Here is a 16431-nt window from a genome sequence, read left to right on the forward strand (position 1 = left end):
ACTCGTGTCGGGGACATCTGCCAGTGAAAACAGGTTGCTGAATTCCGTTTTCAGCCGCAGCGACCTCCTGCCAGTGAAAATGGAACTCGGTGGGGCACCCACTCCATTTTCACCAGCGGGGGGCAGCAGAAGGCCATTGCAGCTGAAAATGGAGCCTGGGAGAGGCCCACCGGAGCTCCATTTTTGCTGGCAGGAGCACCACAGGCCAGTTTCTTTGCTGTTTCTATGGTGGCCTGGCGGGCCAGATCTAAGCGCCCTGTGGTCAAATCTGGCTTGCGGGCCATGAATTTGACACCCCTGGTATAGACAGAATCCCGGTCTCATATTTTCTGCAACTGGCACTAGAGGTTGGAAAAAAGACAACAACATAAGGCGGGCAACGACAACTCAAAACAGTCTTTCCCAGAAGTCCTCTTTCATCTGGGCGGCGGCCTGCTACAAACCTGAGATGTTCACGGCGAAATAGGTGGTCTCGCTTCCCGAGGGGCTGTTGGTCATGCAGGCGTAAAGACCCGAGTCCTCGGGCACAGCATCCCTGACCTCTACCTCCTCCCCTGTGATGCGCGTCCGGTTGTTCTCGGATAGCTGCACCCCATCTCGTACCCAGTTGATGCTCTGGACATCGTCCCGTAGGCGGCAACGCAACTGGAGGAGGTCCCCGGGGTGAGCCGAGTAAGACTCCACTTCAAGGCTCGTTTGGGGGAGAACTGGAAACGTTAGGGGAGAGAGAAAAACAAAAGAGAGACAGAGAGAGGGGGGAAGCAAGGTGGTGAATGCTTTATTGCAGACGCATTCCTCTGGCAGCATGCAAACGTCGGACAGAGGATGCTTCAGCTGCCATGCGGGTCTTTGGAAGAGCAAGGCAAGCAAGAATCTGCAACAAAGCTGTCCATTTCAATTAACAATCCAGCACTATCGATGAATACAGAGCTATTATCTTTTTGTACACATACATATGTATATATTTAAAATGTGTTATTAGGAACCAAGAACAAAGAGGGCTGAAATGAGCAAGGAGCCGAGCCAAAGAAATAAAAAATGACAAGTCGGGATGGGCAATCCAGCAGAAGACGGCCTTGGGTGAACTTCAGGCACAGGTAAGCCGTCCGGCCTTCAGCGCAGGGAAGGACAAAGAGGCAGCAAGGGTTAAGAGCAGTAGCGGGTGGCTACCTGTACGGATGAGGATGCCGCACTGTTAGCGAAAACTGAGCTGACGCACAGCTTTGTGTCCCTGGTGTGTGCACGGGCGCGTCTGAGCGAAATTTTGCTTTCACAATTTTACCCTATTTTGCAAGGGGATGTGTGCGCACACACAATTTCGGCATTTTTTTTTTGCTTCTGCACATGCGCAGAAGCAAAAAAATATATGCTGAAATCTCTCTTGCGCATAGGCAGAAGCAAAATCTCACCCGGACATATGCATATGTTAGGGACATGAAGCTGTGAGCGCAGCACACTGGTAGCAGCAGTTGTGGCAACCCCTGCCTGGTTTAAAACTATTCGTGGAGAACGACACCTCTTTTTCCTCTTTCACTGCACAATATGTTGTTCAATCAGGCTTCTTTGTTAGGTCATTACTAGAGGCAATAATGGGCTGTTGCCGCCATTGTGTGGGGATGACACAGTGGGGGTAGTAAGTTTATGTACTATTTATTGAATACTTAATAGTTTTTTTTAATTGTCCTATCTTCTTTATTACCTTGCTATGATCCTTAATTACTTTTAAAATAGGAAATAATTAAATAGTAATTGTTTTTACCCATAAACTCTTTAATCATTTTAATTATTATCTAGAACTGAACTTTTATAGCAATTAAAGAAAATCGAGCTGCTTCCCTAATCTGTTATCATATTCGATAATATTTTTTTTTATTTTTTCTCCAACACAAAAGTTAAAAACAATACATCATTTCCAACACAAAATCCAGCTTATTGTCAAACATATACATATTTTTTCTTTTTACATTGTAATCATTCATTGGAGGCTCTTACTCATTCACAAAGTAACTGTAAAAACATATCATATCTTACATATTCAAAAACCTATTAAAATATAGCTTTTCTCTATCTAATATTACAGCATCACGATAACCTTTACATCTAGACAATCTAGAACTGAACACACTCAAAACCGTAGAAATGGGGGTAGACTTTAAGAGAAACCCTTCCACCTCTCACAATACTAGACAACACAGTATCAACAGTAGAGACCTTCAAATTTCTAGGTTCTATCATATCTCAAGACTTAAAATGGTCACCTAACATCAAAAACATCATCAAAAAAGCACAACAAAGAATGTTCTTTCTGCGCCAGCTCAGGAAGCTCAAACTGCCCAAGGAGCTGCTGATACAGTTCTACAGAGGAATCATTGAGTCTGTCATCTGCACCTCTATCACTGTCTGGTTTGGTGCTGCAACCCAACAGGACCGACACAGACTTCAGAGGACACTCAGAACTGCAGAAAAAGCAATGGCTGCCAACCTGCCTTCCATTGAGGACCTGTATACTGCATGGGTCAAAAAGAGGGCGGGGAAAATATTTACTGACCCCTCACATCCTGGACACAAATTGTTTCAACTCCTACCCTCAAAACGTCACTACAGAGCACTGCACATCAAGACAACTAGACACAAGAACAGTTTTTTTCCGAACGCCATCACTCTACTAAACAAATAATTCCCTCAACACTGTCAGACTTTCTACTAAATCTGCACTTCTATTCTACTAGTTTTTCTCATCATTCCTATCACCCATTTCCTCCCATGTTGACTGTATGACTGTAACTTGTTGCTTATGTCCTAAGATTTTTATTAATATTGCTTCCTCATTGCTTATTTGACCCCTATGACAATCATTAAGTGTTGTACCACATGATTCTTGACAAATGTATATTTTATTTTATGTACGCTGAGAGCATATGCACCAAGACAAATTCCTTGTGTGTCCAATCACACTTGGCCAATAAAAATTCTATTCTATTCTATTCTATCTGTTATCATATTAAACCTTGTGGGTTCAGTACAAAATCTTAAAATGTCCCTTTGCTCCTCAACCAATAATGCTGTCTATCATTTGTCCTTTTGGTGGCCATTCAAATAATGTGATTTAATGCACTGAAAAAGAGTCCAAGCACCTATTTGAAAACTTGTCTTGGTCGGTAAGGCACTCCCACCCCACCACATGACCATCAAGCCACCCTGGTCACATGACCATCAAGCCACACCCACAAAATAAGCCACGCCCACAGCGTGGCAGTAAAAGTTTTGGCAGCCCTTCACCAACTGGAACATTGCTTGTTGACATAATGACCATGCTGTGAGAGGTCCTTGGTGCTCTCTCTCTCTCTGAGCTGGCTGGTTTTCTTGAAGACGTTTCATCAACCAAACTAGGTAACATTATCGGTGTTAGCATGATGGTGATATTATCTAGTTTGGGTATCCCAAACTCGGCTAACCTCATCATCAGTGTATCAGAGCTGAAGAAGCTTCATGGATGAGAAGTGAAGCAGTCTTCAAAGAAAAACCAGAAAGTCCAGTTGCTTCTTCTCGAAAAAGGACCTTTGGGACAACCATGACTGGAGGATTGAATATCTCCATAGACATTTAGAGAGTCTGCTCTTTCTAATGGTGCTAAATTGAAGAGGATTGAAGCACAGGATCAAACAGGGCATCAAAGGTAGCCAAAATTTGGCAAAAACCCATTAAATACCAACTTTGAACTCTTATATTTTTTCAACAACTTGAAGGAACGTGCTGCAAATTGGAAGTCCTCATTGAAACTGTGTACTTAGCACACCTGCCAAAAATCAGCCTGAAAGGCCAAGTAGTTTTGAAACTACAGCAGCCTGAAAATTGATGTAAATTCATTTTGGGGGGGGGGGGGGGGTTGTGCAAAGTTTGAGCCTGAACCATGTAAAAAGTAAGAGGACTATGTACATGAGGTTTTGCCAGTTTATAAAGCCTTACAAGCTGCGCAGGTTCTCCAAATATTTCCAACATACTGCTGAAACTGCCATGTTTACAGCTTTTGGAAGTTGGACCAAATTATCATTTTTGCGGACTCAGCATTTTGCAACCCTTTACTTGAGGTCCCCTAGAACTCTCAATTTTTAGTCTTTTGAACTAAAGTTTTGCACAACATAGATTTATATCATAAAGAAACTATGTGCCAAATTTCATCAAAATCTGAGATGGTAAGGTGGAGATGATCTTTAAAATTGATCCACTTGACACGAAATGACTGTGCTTCATAGTGCATTTATTTATTTATTTATTTATTTGTTTGTTTGTTTAAATATATCTCTAAGTGGTTTACAGAATCAGCATACCAAGGACCCAACGGGTCAACCCTAGAAATATTCTCCTTTATTGTGAATCATGCTTGGAATTGCTTCTACCAAGCTAACCATCCGTTGCGTGAATCCTTGACCATGTCATGTCAGCATACCAGTGGAGGGACAGAATGAGCTGATGTAAGTTTTATTTTTTTAAAAATTGCTTCCATAGGATGGAAAAGTAGATCCTGCAGACCTGGCCCTATACACTTGTCTGGTCCAAGAACAGTATTAACATCTCAACTTTCTCTTGGGGACAAAGTAATTGAGGAATCCACCAACATTCCTGCCTAGTCTGAGATCAGCAAAAAGCACAGTGTTCCATTCCTATACAGAACACCCTACGAAAATAGACTAACAATCCTGGGTCTAGAAAGCTTAGAACTGCGACGCCTAAAACACGGTTTAAGTATTGCCCACCAGATCATATGCTGCAACATCCTGCCTGTCAATGACTACTTCAGCTTCAACCGCAACAACACAAGAGCACGCAACGGATTCAAACTTAATATTAACCGCTCGAAACTTGACTGTAAAAAATATGACTTTAACAATCGAGTTGTCGAAGCGTGGAACTCATTACCGGAATCAGTAGTGTCAACCCCTAACACCCAACATTTCTCCCTTAGACTCTCCACAATTGACATCTCCAGGTTCCTAAGAGGTCAGAAAGGGGCGTACATAAGTGCACCAGTGTGCCTTTCGTCCCCTGTCCAATTGTCTCTCCTTTATCTCATAATCTTTTCTTCCTTTCATATATCTTCTCCTCTATTTTTATATCTTTTCTTCTATCCTTTTCTTTATATATAATACTACATGTCTATTCTCTTCAATATGCATTGTGTATTGGACAAAATTAAATAAATAAATAGATAAATAAATAAATAAATAAATATTGGCAGATGCTTCCCACTTACCATAATCAATAAAGTACCCAAGAGAGGCAACCTCTGTTTCTTCCCGATGCCCTTTATGATGGGCTTATCAAATTTTGGCAGGCACGTGGGCTCAGAAGATTGAGTTTTGAGGAATACAGTGTTTCCTCGATTTCCGCGGGGGATGCATTCCGAGACCGCCCGCGAAAGTCGAATTTCCGCGAAGTAGAGATGCGGAAGTAAATACATCATTTTTGGCTATGGACAGTATCACAAGCCTTCCCTTAACACTTTAAACCCCTAAATTACCATTTCCAATTCCTTTAACAACCCTTTACTCACCATTATTACTGGTACTCACCATTGAATAAGACACTTAGTGATCCTGATATTTATAAACATAACTATTTATTAACAATAATTATTTTTTTTGTTATTTATTTGCAAAAATTATTAGTTTGGTGATGACATATGACATCATTGGGTGGGAAAAACCGTAGTATAGGAAAAAACCCGCGAAGTATTTTTTAATTAATATTTTTTGAAAAACCGTGGTATAGGCTATTCGCGAAGTTCGAACCCGCAAAAATCGAGGGAACACTGTATTCGTTTTCAGAATGTCTACTGGACTTTCTGGGGTATTTTTTCCCCAAGATGCTTCTTCAGTCTCAGAGGTGAAGATGCTTCCTGGATGACAAATGAAACGTCTTCGAAGACCAGCAAGCAAGTCCAGTTGCTTCTTGGAAAAAGCACCTTTGAGACATACGTTTCCCGATTTTTGCAGCATACTAAATTCTACAATTGTTTGGAAATTAGAAGTCACAAGGGCGGAGGGGAAAGCATCACACTGGGAGGCCGCTGTTATCTCATTCTTGGCTGAAATCATTGACTCTAGAGACCGCTTTGAGAAAGAATAGAGAGAAACTACCATAGTTGGCTGGGATTCAGATCTTGAGCTCAGCAATTCCTACCAACTTGTCATCCTTGTTCCAAACCGGGAGTCCTCAAACTTTTTAAATGGGGGTGGGGCAGAACTCACAGTGTTGGAGAGCCAGACCGGCCGGGTTAATAAATAAATAAATAAATTGAGCTACACTATTGTTAAGTGAATGCGGCTTCACACATAACCCTTCCCTGGTACAAGCTGATACAGGAGATGAGCCTGAAGCCTAATGGCTAAGACCTCTGCAGAGGCCCCAGGTTCAAATCAAATCCCAGGAAAAGGGTGTGGCTACCCGATGAAGGCAAATAAGCCCAAAATAGATCTATAGTTAGTCTCCCTTCCTTTTCATTATCAGCAAAAATATATTTCCTATACAGTGTTCCCTCGATTTTCGCGGGGGATGCGTTCCGAGACGGCCCGCGAAAGTTGAATTTCCGCGAAGTAGAGATGCGGAAGTAAATACACTATTTTTGGCTATGAACAGTATCCCAAGCCTTCCCTTAACACTTTGCACCCCTAAATTACAATTTCCCATTTTCTTAGCAACCATTTAGATTATTACTCACCATGTTTATTTATTAAAGTTTATTTTAAAAAAATGTCTTTTAAAGGCAGACAAAAGTTTGGCAATGACATATGATGTCATCGGGCGGGAAAAACCGTGGTATAGGGGGGGAAACTGTGAAGTATTTTTTAATTAATATTTTGAAAAACCGTGGTATACACGTTCCGCGAAGTTCGAACCCGCGAAAATTGAGGGAACGCTGTATATATGTACAAGGCAAAGGATGCAAGTTCAAATCCCAGTGAGGGTATGGCTAGCTGATAAGGCCAGAACAAGGCCGAAATAGATCTATCCTATTCTCCCTTAATTTTCAAATTCAGCAAAACATGTTACACACACACACACACACACACACACACACACACACACTTGTCTATCTGTTCCATTTCTTTTCCCAGGAACAGTATTAGACTGAATAGTTGACTGAATGGTCAACTCTTACTCCTCCCTTTCTCCTGGCGAAATGAAAACCAGAATTACTGTGATTAAATTTGTGAGACCTTCTCACCCTTGGAATCATTGGGAGGGAGTTTTTTATTATCTCAGCTGACGAGAAGTCTGGACAATGATGGCCATTCAAACCCACCCACAGCAGAACTGAAACCGGGAGTAGCCAACTCTTCAACAAAGAAAAGGCTTGATTGCCAGAGACGGTCAGCTTCAAGAAAGCCTCCAAGCTATTAAAATGCTGTCCGGAGAATCTCAGCCTCAAAAATACACCCAGAGAAAGAAAAAACAGCCGCCACAAAACCAAACATTTGTTTGGGGGGCACAAAGACCCTTTTCCTTCCTTTTTTATCTTAGGATTTTCTGGTTCTTCAATTAGGTGGGGTCCATGTTGCCCTTAATTGGCCAAGTTATCCCCATGTTACACCAACACTCCGCAGTCCGCATTGGTTGCCGATCAGTTTCCGGTCACAATTCAAAGTGTTGGTTATGACCTATAAAGCCCTTCATGGCACCGGACCAGATTATCTCAGGGACTGCCTTCTGCTGCACGAATCCCAGCGACCAGTTAGGTCCCACAGAGTGGGTCTTCTCCGGGTTCCGTCAACCAAACAATGTCGCTTGGCAGGACCCAGGGGAAGAGCCTTCTCTGTGGTGGCCCCGACCCTCTGGAACCAACTCCCCCCAGAGATTAGAATTGCCCCCACCCTCCTTGCCTTTCATAAGCTGCTTAAAACCCACCTCTGCTGCCAGGCATGGGGGAATTGAGATACACTTTCCCCCTAGGCCTTTACAATTTTATGCATGGTATGTCTGTATGTCTGTTTGGTTTTTATTATAATGGGTTTTAACTGTTTTTAGTATTGGATTATACTGTTTTGTTACTGTTGTTAGCCGCCCCGAGTCTGCAGAGAGGGGCGGCATACAAATCCAATAAATAAATAGATAGATAGATAGATAGATAGATAGATAGATAGATAGATAGATAGATAGACAGACAAATAAATAAATAAACAAATAAATATAAAAATAAATAGATAGATAGATAGATAAATAAATATAAAAATAAATAAATAAATAAATAGTTGTTTCTCTAAATCAGAAGGAAAAACAAGCAACGGACAAAGAGTTCGGCTTGGTGATAATCCATACACTGTTGGGTATGGATTATGGGGATTGTAGTTCAACCAGTGAAGGGCAATTTTTTTTACTACCACACTGTGGCCGTGGCTTATTTTGTGGGTGTGGCTTGCCAGCCCTGTGACCAGGGGATAGCTTAAAGGTCATGTGACTGGCTTAAAGGTGGCCAACTTGACGTCACTCATGTCAAAGGTTTGGGTTAGGGTGCCTGGTCTCTCCTCGCCTCAAACAGATACAATATCCCTATCTGTTTACTATTACTCAACATCCAAAATAATCTATTTAATTCTATGTATATATGCCATATACATAGACACAAAAAATAGACATTATCTACTATATAAACTGTATGTGTATGTGCACAAACACACACACACACAGCTCTTCTAAAATTATACACATTCAACCTCATTTACTGCGATAGGGAAAAAAATACCCAGAGCCCAGAAGGGAAAAAAAGAAAAAAAATTCAATTTTTTTCCTACCAGTTCTACATACCTGACCAAAATTTTATTACCGATTCTGCGTACCTGACCATACCCCTAGGAGCCCATCAGTGAGTTCAACCTACCTTTCCAAAACTAGTTTCTACTTTGCTCACAACTTTTAATGTTAACCTTTATTCCGTGCAGGAAGTTTATTTTTATTTTATTTATTAAAATTTATTAACCGCCCACAGGGTAAGTTGCCAGAAAGTTCAAAAACATGAGTTTCTGAATGGCTGCTAAATTCCCTGTTCGGATCTTGTTTTAAAACCCAACTTGTTCATAGAAACATAGAAACATAGAAGTCTGACGGCAGAAAAAGACCTCCTGGTCCATCTAGTCTGCCCTTATACTATTTCCTGTATTTTATCTTACAATGGATATGTTTATCCCAGGCATGTTTAAATTCAGTTACTGTGGATTTATCTACCACGTCTGCTGGAAGTTTGTTCCAAGGATCTACTACTCTTTCAGTCAAATAATATTTTCTCATGTTGCTTTTGATCTTTCCCCCAACTAACTTCAGATTGTGTCCCCTTGTTCTTGTGTTCACTTTCCTATTAAAAATACTTCCCTACTGGACCGTATTTAACCCTTTAACATATTTAAATGTTTCGATCATGTCCCCCCTTTTCCTTCTGTCCTCCAGACTATACAGATTGAGTTCATGAAGTCTTTCCTGATACGTTTTATGCTTAAGACCTTCCACCATTCTTGTAGCCCGTCTTTGGACCCGTTCAATTTTGTCAATATCTTTTTGTAGGTGAGGTCTCCAGAACTGAACACAGCATTCCAAATGTGGTCTCACTAGCACTCTATATAGCGCGATCATAATCTCCCTCTTCCTGCTTGTTATACCTCTAGCTATGCAGCCAAGCATCCTACTTGCTTTCCCTACCGCCTGACTGCACTGTTCACCCATTTTGAGACTGTCAGAAATCACTACCCCTAAATCCTTCTCTTCTGAAGTTTTTGCTAACACAGAACTGCCAATGCAATACTCAGATTGAGTATCAGATGTTAACGCTTATTCCGCGCAGGAAGTTTATTTTTATTTTATTTTTTAAAATTTATTAGCCGCCCACAGATTAAGTTGCTACTGAGGGTCCAGAAAGTTCAAAAAGATGAGTTTCTGAATGGCTGCTAAATTCTCTGTTCAGATCTTCTTTTAAAACCCACGTTGTTCATGAGAACTTGATGGGTCCTGTGAGAGATTAATGGTATAAAAAGAATTCCCTCAAACACAGTAGGTTATCTATCATGAGGGTTTTGTCCCTTGATCACATAAAATGTTTGAAAACATTTGACATGGTTCTTCTACATCAGGGGTCCCCAAACTTGGCAACTTTGATAGTTGTGGACTTCAACTCCCAGATTTTGGGAGTTGAAGTCCACAAGTCTTAAAGTTGCCAAGTTTGAATACCTCAGTCCTAGAAGGTCTGCAACTGAACTAAATAATCCGTTCCCTCGATTTTCGCAGGGGATGCATTCCGAGACCGCTCGTGAAAGTCGAATTTCCGCGAAGTAGAGATGCGGAGGTAAATACACTATTTTTGGCTATGAACAGTGTCACAAGCCTTCCCTTAACACTTTAAACCCCTAAATTGCAATTTCCCATTCCCTTAGCAACCATTTGGATTATTACTCACCATGTTTATTTATTAAAGTTTATTAAAAAAAATATTTATTAAAGGCAGACGAAAGTTTGGCGATGACACCGTGGTATAGGGAAAAAACCCGCGAAGCATAGTTCCCTCTAAGCTGAGCAGTGAGCAATCGCTCACTTAAAAATCATCATCAACTCAGAGTTTTCCAAACCTGCCCAGAAGCCGAGAGGGAAAGAGTGAGAGGGAAGGAGAGAGAGAGGAAGAGAGAGAAACAGATAGAAAAAAGAGAGGAAGGAAAAGAGAAAGAAAAAGAATGGGAGTAAGGAAGAGAGAAAGAAAATCAAAATCTAGTTTGAAACTAGCTCAACTATTTAAGTGGCATTTTGATATTGATAGAGTTGCCCTATTATGAGCTCACTGTTAGAGACACACAGTACAGTATTTTATTTTGAAATTCTCTGAGGCAAAACAGGGTGGGTTTTTTATTTGTTTGTTTGTTTGTTTGTTTATTTATTTATTATTTCTGTGCCGCCCAGTCTCGAAGGGACTGCCGCTCAGGCACTATACTTTTCCGCCCACCCCCCCAAAAAATTAGAGGGAACACTGCCGCGAAGTATTTTTTAATTAATATTTTTGAAAAACCGTGGTATAGACTTTTCGCGAAGTTCGAACCCGCGGAAATCGAGGGAACACTGTACTTCTGAATTACAACTTCAGACAATGTTTCAATAAACATTAGCTCTTGATATATACATTTAAATCCAGGGTGTCTAACCTTGGCAAGCTTTAAGACTTCTAGACTTCAACTCCCAGAATTCCCTAGCCAACAAGGTTCGACACCCCTGATTTAAAAGAAACACTGATAAAGATTATAAAACTGCTGGGACCAAAATGAAAGAAGCAGTTGCACCACGGAAGCCTTGCAGAGCTGAACCTATCAATCTAGACCATAATAAATCAAAGTTTAAAAATACTCTCTCCAGACTCTATTTGATTCATGCAAAAATTGACGAATGTTTATTTGTGCAAATGTCACTTCCCTAATCAACATGGACAACCATCAAAAATGTTTTATAGCGGCCATTCATATAATAAATTAGTTGGATAGATCTCAAGTTTGCGTATTGTGCTGATATGGCTTACGAGACAAAAATATTCCGACTTATTTCATTCTAATAATCTCCAGTAGACTGGAAATAATTCTACATTCAGAATTTCCAGATGTAAAGCTAAAATATATTGTTATTAATAAATGGTTATTATCATCATTATGTCAAATTTATTAACTGCCCAATTCAAGTGGATTCTTGGACTGACATACAAAACTAGAAAAATCATAAAAGTAACTAAAAATCTAAAATTCGAAAGACAGCCAAGGTTAAAATAATTTAATAAAGAGCAAAATCATACAAATCAAAACACTATCATACTTCAGAATTCATCAATAATTGGTACTGGGGTGTGCAATAAATACCAAAAACAATGAGTACTAAACAATTTTTTTCCTGTAAGGAATAATAATATAATATAATATAATATAATATAATATAATATAATATAATATAATATAATATAATATAATATAATATAATATAATATAATATAATATAATATAATATAATATAATATAATAGAACAGAACTAGAATAGAATAGAATAGAATAGAATAGAATAGAATTTTTTATTGGCCAAATGTGATTGGACACACAAGGAATGATGCATATGCTCTCAGTGTACATCAAAGAAAATATAGATTTGTCGACAATCATGAGGTACAACACTTAATGACTGTCCTAGGGGTCAAATAAGCAATGAAGAAACAATCAATATTAATAATGATTATAATGAGTCACAAGGTAGCCAATACCACCAAGAAAGCAATGCACCACATTTTCTTTCCTTAGCCTACAGTAATGGTACGAATGCAGAATTTTAGATACATATTATTTGAATCGTCAGGAGTGTGTGTGTAAATTTTGCATTTCTTCAGACAGATACCGTAGCTGCAGCAGTGTTTCGAAATGGCGTCTGTAAGTAATGCACGCTACAAACAGCGTGTCGTCATTGAATTTCTCACTGCGGAGAAAGAAACTGTTGGGAACATTCACAAACGTTTGTGTACAGTTTATGGAGAATCTGCAGTCGATAGAAGTACGGTTAGTCGCTGGGCACAGAGGGTGAGGCCATTAGAAGAACAGAACTGAACAAGAGAGGGTGAGCCCATTAGAACAAGGAGTGGCACCGACAGGGCATATACGCCCTTGTGTCTCGCTGGAGGAAGGCCACAGATCAGGACGGAGATTACGTGGAAAAATAGGGAGTGTAAAATAAACATCATTCTTTCTTGTGTGTAAGTTTCATTGTGTTCCATAAATAATTGTTGGAGAAAAAAATATGGTGCATTATATTTCTCGGCCTAGAAAGTTTAGAACTAAGACGCCTTAAACATGATCTAAGTATTGCCCACAAGATCAAATGCTGCAATGTCTTGCCTGTCGGCGACTACTTCAGCTTCAACCACAACAACACAAGAGCACACAACAGATTTAAACTTAATATTAACTGCACTAAACTTGACTGTAAAAAATATGACTTCAATAACCGAGTTGTCGAAGCGTGGAACTCATTACCGGACTCCGTAGTGTCATCCCCAAACCCCCAACACTTTACCCTTAGATTATCTACGGTTGACCTATCCAGATTCCTAAGAGGTCAGTAAGGGGCGAGTACAAGTGCACTAGAGTGCCTTCCGTCCCCTGTCCTATTGCTCTCCTATATCTCCTATTCCTTTCTTCTATTCCTATATCTCTTCTTCTATTCTTTCATTGATATGTTCTATTACTTTATCTTCTTTTCTATTATTTCTTAGATATATTTTACTGTGAGTATCTCCTCTATAACCTTCATCATGTATTTTATTATGTGTATATAGATATATACCCACTAAAACCCTCATTGTGTATTGGACAAAATAAATAAATAAATAAAAATAAATAAATAAACATTGATAGATCCGTATGCTTTATATTTATCCAATTGGCACATTCCTTGAGGTTTTGGGCCCTGATTTATGTAGATCAAGATCAGGTTGTAAACTTCTTCTTAATCCAATAATAATTACTTCCAAATGCGTGCACCTAGGATAGCAATTTTAATGTTCTCATAATTGAGCTTAATGGATATCTTTGCCTGTATGAAAAAAGGAAAAGGAAAAAGAATGGGTGGTCTCCGAGCCATCATAATCCTGAAATTGGCAAGTGTTCCCCACTATAAACTTTAGGATTACATTCCTAAACTTAGTTTAGTTCTCTAAATACCTTTTGGCTATTGTAGTTGCCACCTGGTGAGGTTGGTACGCTTGCTTGGAGATTCAGTAGATTATAGAAACATAGAAACATAGAACAGTGTTTCCCAACCGTGGCAACTTGAAGATATTTGGACTTCAACTCTCGGAATTCCCCAGCCAGCGAATGCAGCCCTCTCTAAGTATTTTACAGAGTCAACATATTGTCCTCAACACTAGGTCCTCATTGTATCCACCTCGGAAGGATGGAAGGCTGAGTCAACCTTGAGCCTGGTGAGATTCAAGCTGCCAAATTGTTAGAGAAGTTGGCATTACTTCAACCAGGGTTCCTCCATCCATGGGCTGTGGGCTGGTATTAATCCAGGATGTCTTAGGAACAGGGCCACAAAGGTGGAGGTGAGCAGCGTGCGAGCAAAATTGTGCACGCCCAGGATCTAACTTGAACGGTCCTTCCACCACCCACCCCACCCTCTGGTTCATGGGAAAATAGTCTCCTAAGAAACCTGGTTCTTGATGTCAAAAAGGCCAGGGACCTCTGATCTAAACCACATGTTGTAAACATGGAGTAAATTGGTCCAGCCCAAGAGTAAGCAAAGTTGGCTCTTCTATGACATGAGGACTTCAACTCCCAGAACTCCTGAGTTAACATGATTGGCTCAGGAATTTTGGGAGTTGGAAGTCCACAAGTCATAGAAGAGCCAACATTTTATTTTATTTATTTATTTTGTCCAATACACAATACATATTGAGGAGAATAGACATGAAGTATTATATATAAAGAAAAGATATAAAAATAGAGGAGAAGATATATGAAAGGGAAAAAAGATATATGATATATGAGATAAGGAGAGAGAATTGGACAGGGGACGAAAGGCACACTAGTGCACTTATGTACGCCCCTTACTGACCTCTTAGGAACCTGGAGAGGTCAATCATGGATAGTCTAAGGGAGAATTGTTGGGGGTTAAGGGTTGTCACTGCTGAATCAGGTAATGAGTTTCACGCTTCGACAACTCGATTGCTAAAGTCATATTTTTTACAGTCAAGCTTGGAGCGATTAATATTAAGTTTGAATTTGTTGCGTGCTCTTGTGTTGTTGCGGTTGAAGCTGAAGTAGTCATTGACAGGCAGGATGTTGCAGCATATGATTTTGTGGGCAATACTTAGATCGTGTTTTAGGTGTTGTAGTTCTAAGCTTTATAGACCTAGGATTGATAGTCTGCTTTCGTAGGGCATTCTGTTTCGAGTGGAGGAGTGAAGGGCTCTTCTGGTGAAATACCTTTGGACATTTTCTAGGGTGTTGATGTCCGAGATGTGGTATGGGTTCCAGACAGATGAACTGTATTCAAGGATGGGTCTGGCAAATGTTTTGTAGGCTCTGGTGAGTAGTGTGAGATTGCCAGAGCTGAAACTGCGTAGGATCAGGTTAACAACTCTAGAAGCCTACCACTGGTCCAGCCCAAGACCAAACTTTTCTTCTAAAATGTATTTCTTTGTTGATTTCTTCCTCTCTACTGGACGATGCAAAAGCAGATGACCAGCCAAACTGATGTTGGAAAACGATGCAAAAGCCTTTCTTTCTACAATCTCCGTAGATTTACTCTTGAGATCGTGGTGGATTATTCTTTCTTGCTGTGTGTTTAATTTCGACAATATGCTCTTAGCCTACTTCTGCATTTAAATAAATGTTTCCACTTAGGCGAGTTTCCCCCGCCCTCACATATAATAGCAGATGAATGTAGAGGAATAAATGAATAAATAAACAGGCATTTATAGGAGGGTGAAATGATGAAGCTAGTTAGTATTTCAGACGAGGACGGATCCCAAAAGGCCTTTTTGCAAACCAGGGCAATCTGTTGAGGGTGGGAGGATGACCCCCGAGGAAAAAGAGAAAAAAAATACGTGCTCTGTTTGTTATATGACCGGGGCAAGGGAAGGACAGATCGCTTTAGCTCAATTCGACTCTTCTATTGTGTAGTCAGTAATTCAAACAGGGGAGCTAAGCTAAGAAGAAAGAAAGAAAGGAGGAGAAGGAAAGACGCAGGCAGCAGAGAAGGAAAAAAGCTAAAAGAAAGGACCAGGAGAGGTGACGACCAAAGAAAAGGACAGATTAAAATAATCCCTGGGCAATTAAAAATGTCAAAACTCAGCTCTGGAGAAATAAAAGAAGGAAGGAGGAAAAAAAATATAGCCTGGAAGACATGAAAGCAACAGGCAGTGACTCAAAAAAACAGTCAGCTACACGTAATCATCTATGATGCAGAGTTCATATTATATGGATTTAGCTGAATAGATGTTTCGTTATGTGGCTTAACAAATGGCATTATTTCCTGCTGTTACTCAGAGTGTGACGCGCGAGCGGTGACCACCTCTCCGTCCTGCATCATTCTATAAAGAAACCAGAGTTGCGGATTTAACACCGAAAGGCCCGTCAGGCTGGGAAGCTAATTCTAGCTCTGTTTTGGGTGCAAAGCTAGTGGAAAGTGAGCCAGTTCTGCTCTGGGAAGAAGACTGCAAGGGCTTCTTTAGGTCAGGGGTCTCCAACCTTGGCAACTTTAAGACTTGTGGACTTCAACTCAGAAAAAACAATGGCTGCCAACCTGCCTTCCATTGAGGACCTGTATACTGCACGAGTCAAAAAGAGGGCGGGGAAAATATTTACAGTAAGACCTCACCTATCGCTGGTGTTACGTTCCAGACCCGGCCGCGATAGGTGAAATCCGCGATGGGG

General features: G+C 40.3%; 1 protein-coding gene across 7 annotated transcripts in view; it reads right to left on the bottom strand.

The window, feature by feature from the left end:
- FGFR1 (fibroblast growth factor receptor 1) overlaps positions 1 to 16431 on the bottom strand; it is a 161070-nt gene that overhangs the window by 53219 nt on the left and 91420 nt on the right. For 4 of the 7 annotated variants that reach the window (XM_070765367.1, XM_070765364.1, XM_070765365.1 and 1 more), the window contains exon 3: positions 444 to 707. The exons of the other annotated variants lie outside the window; for them this stretch is intronic. In XM_070765367.1, coding sequence (XP_070621468.1) covers positions 444 to 707 — 264 coding nt within the window. The remainder of the gene's footprint in view (positions 1 to 443; positions 708 to 16431) is intronic. 7 annotated transcript variants of the gene reach the window in all.

The sequence above is a fragment of the Erythrolamprus reginae genome, chromosome 12, assembly GCF_031021105.1.
Source record: "Erythrolamprus reginae isolate rEryReg1 chromosome 12, rEryReg1.hap1, whole genome shotgun sequence".
NCBI lineage: Eukaryota > Metazoa > Chordata > Lepidosauria > Squamata > Dipsadidae > Erythrolamprus > Erythrolamprus reginae.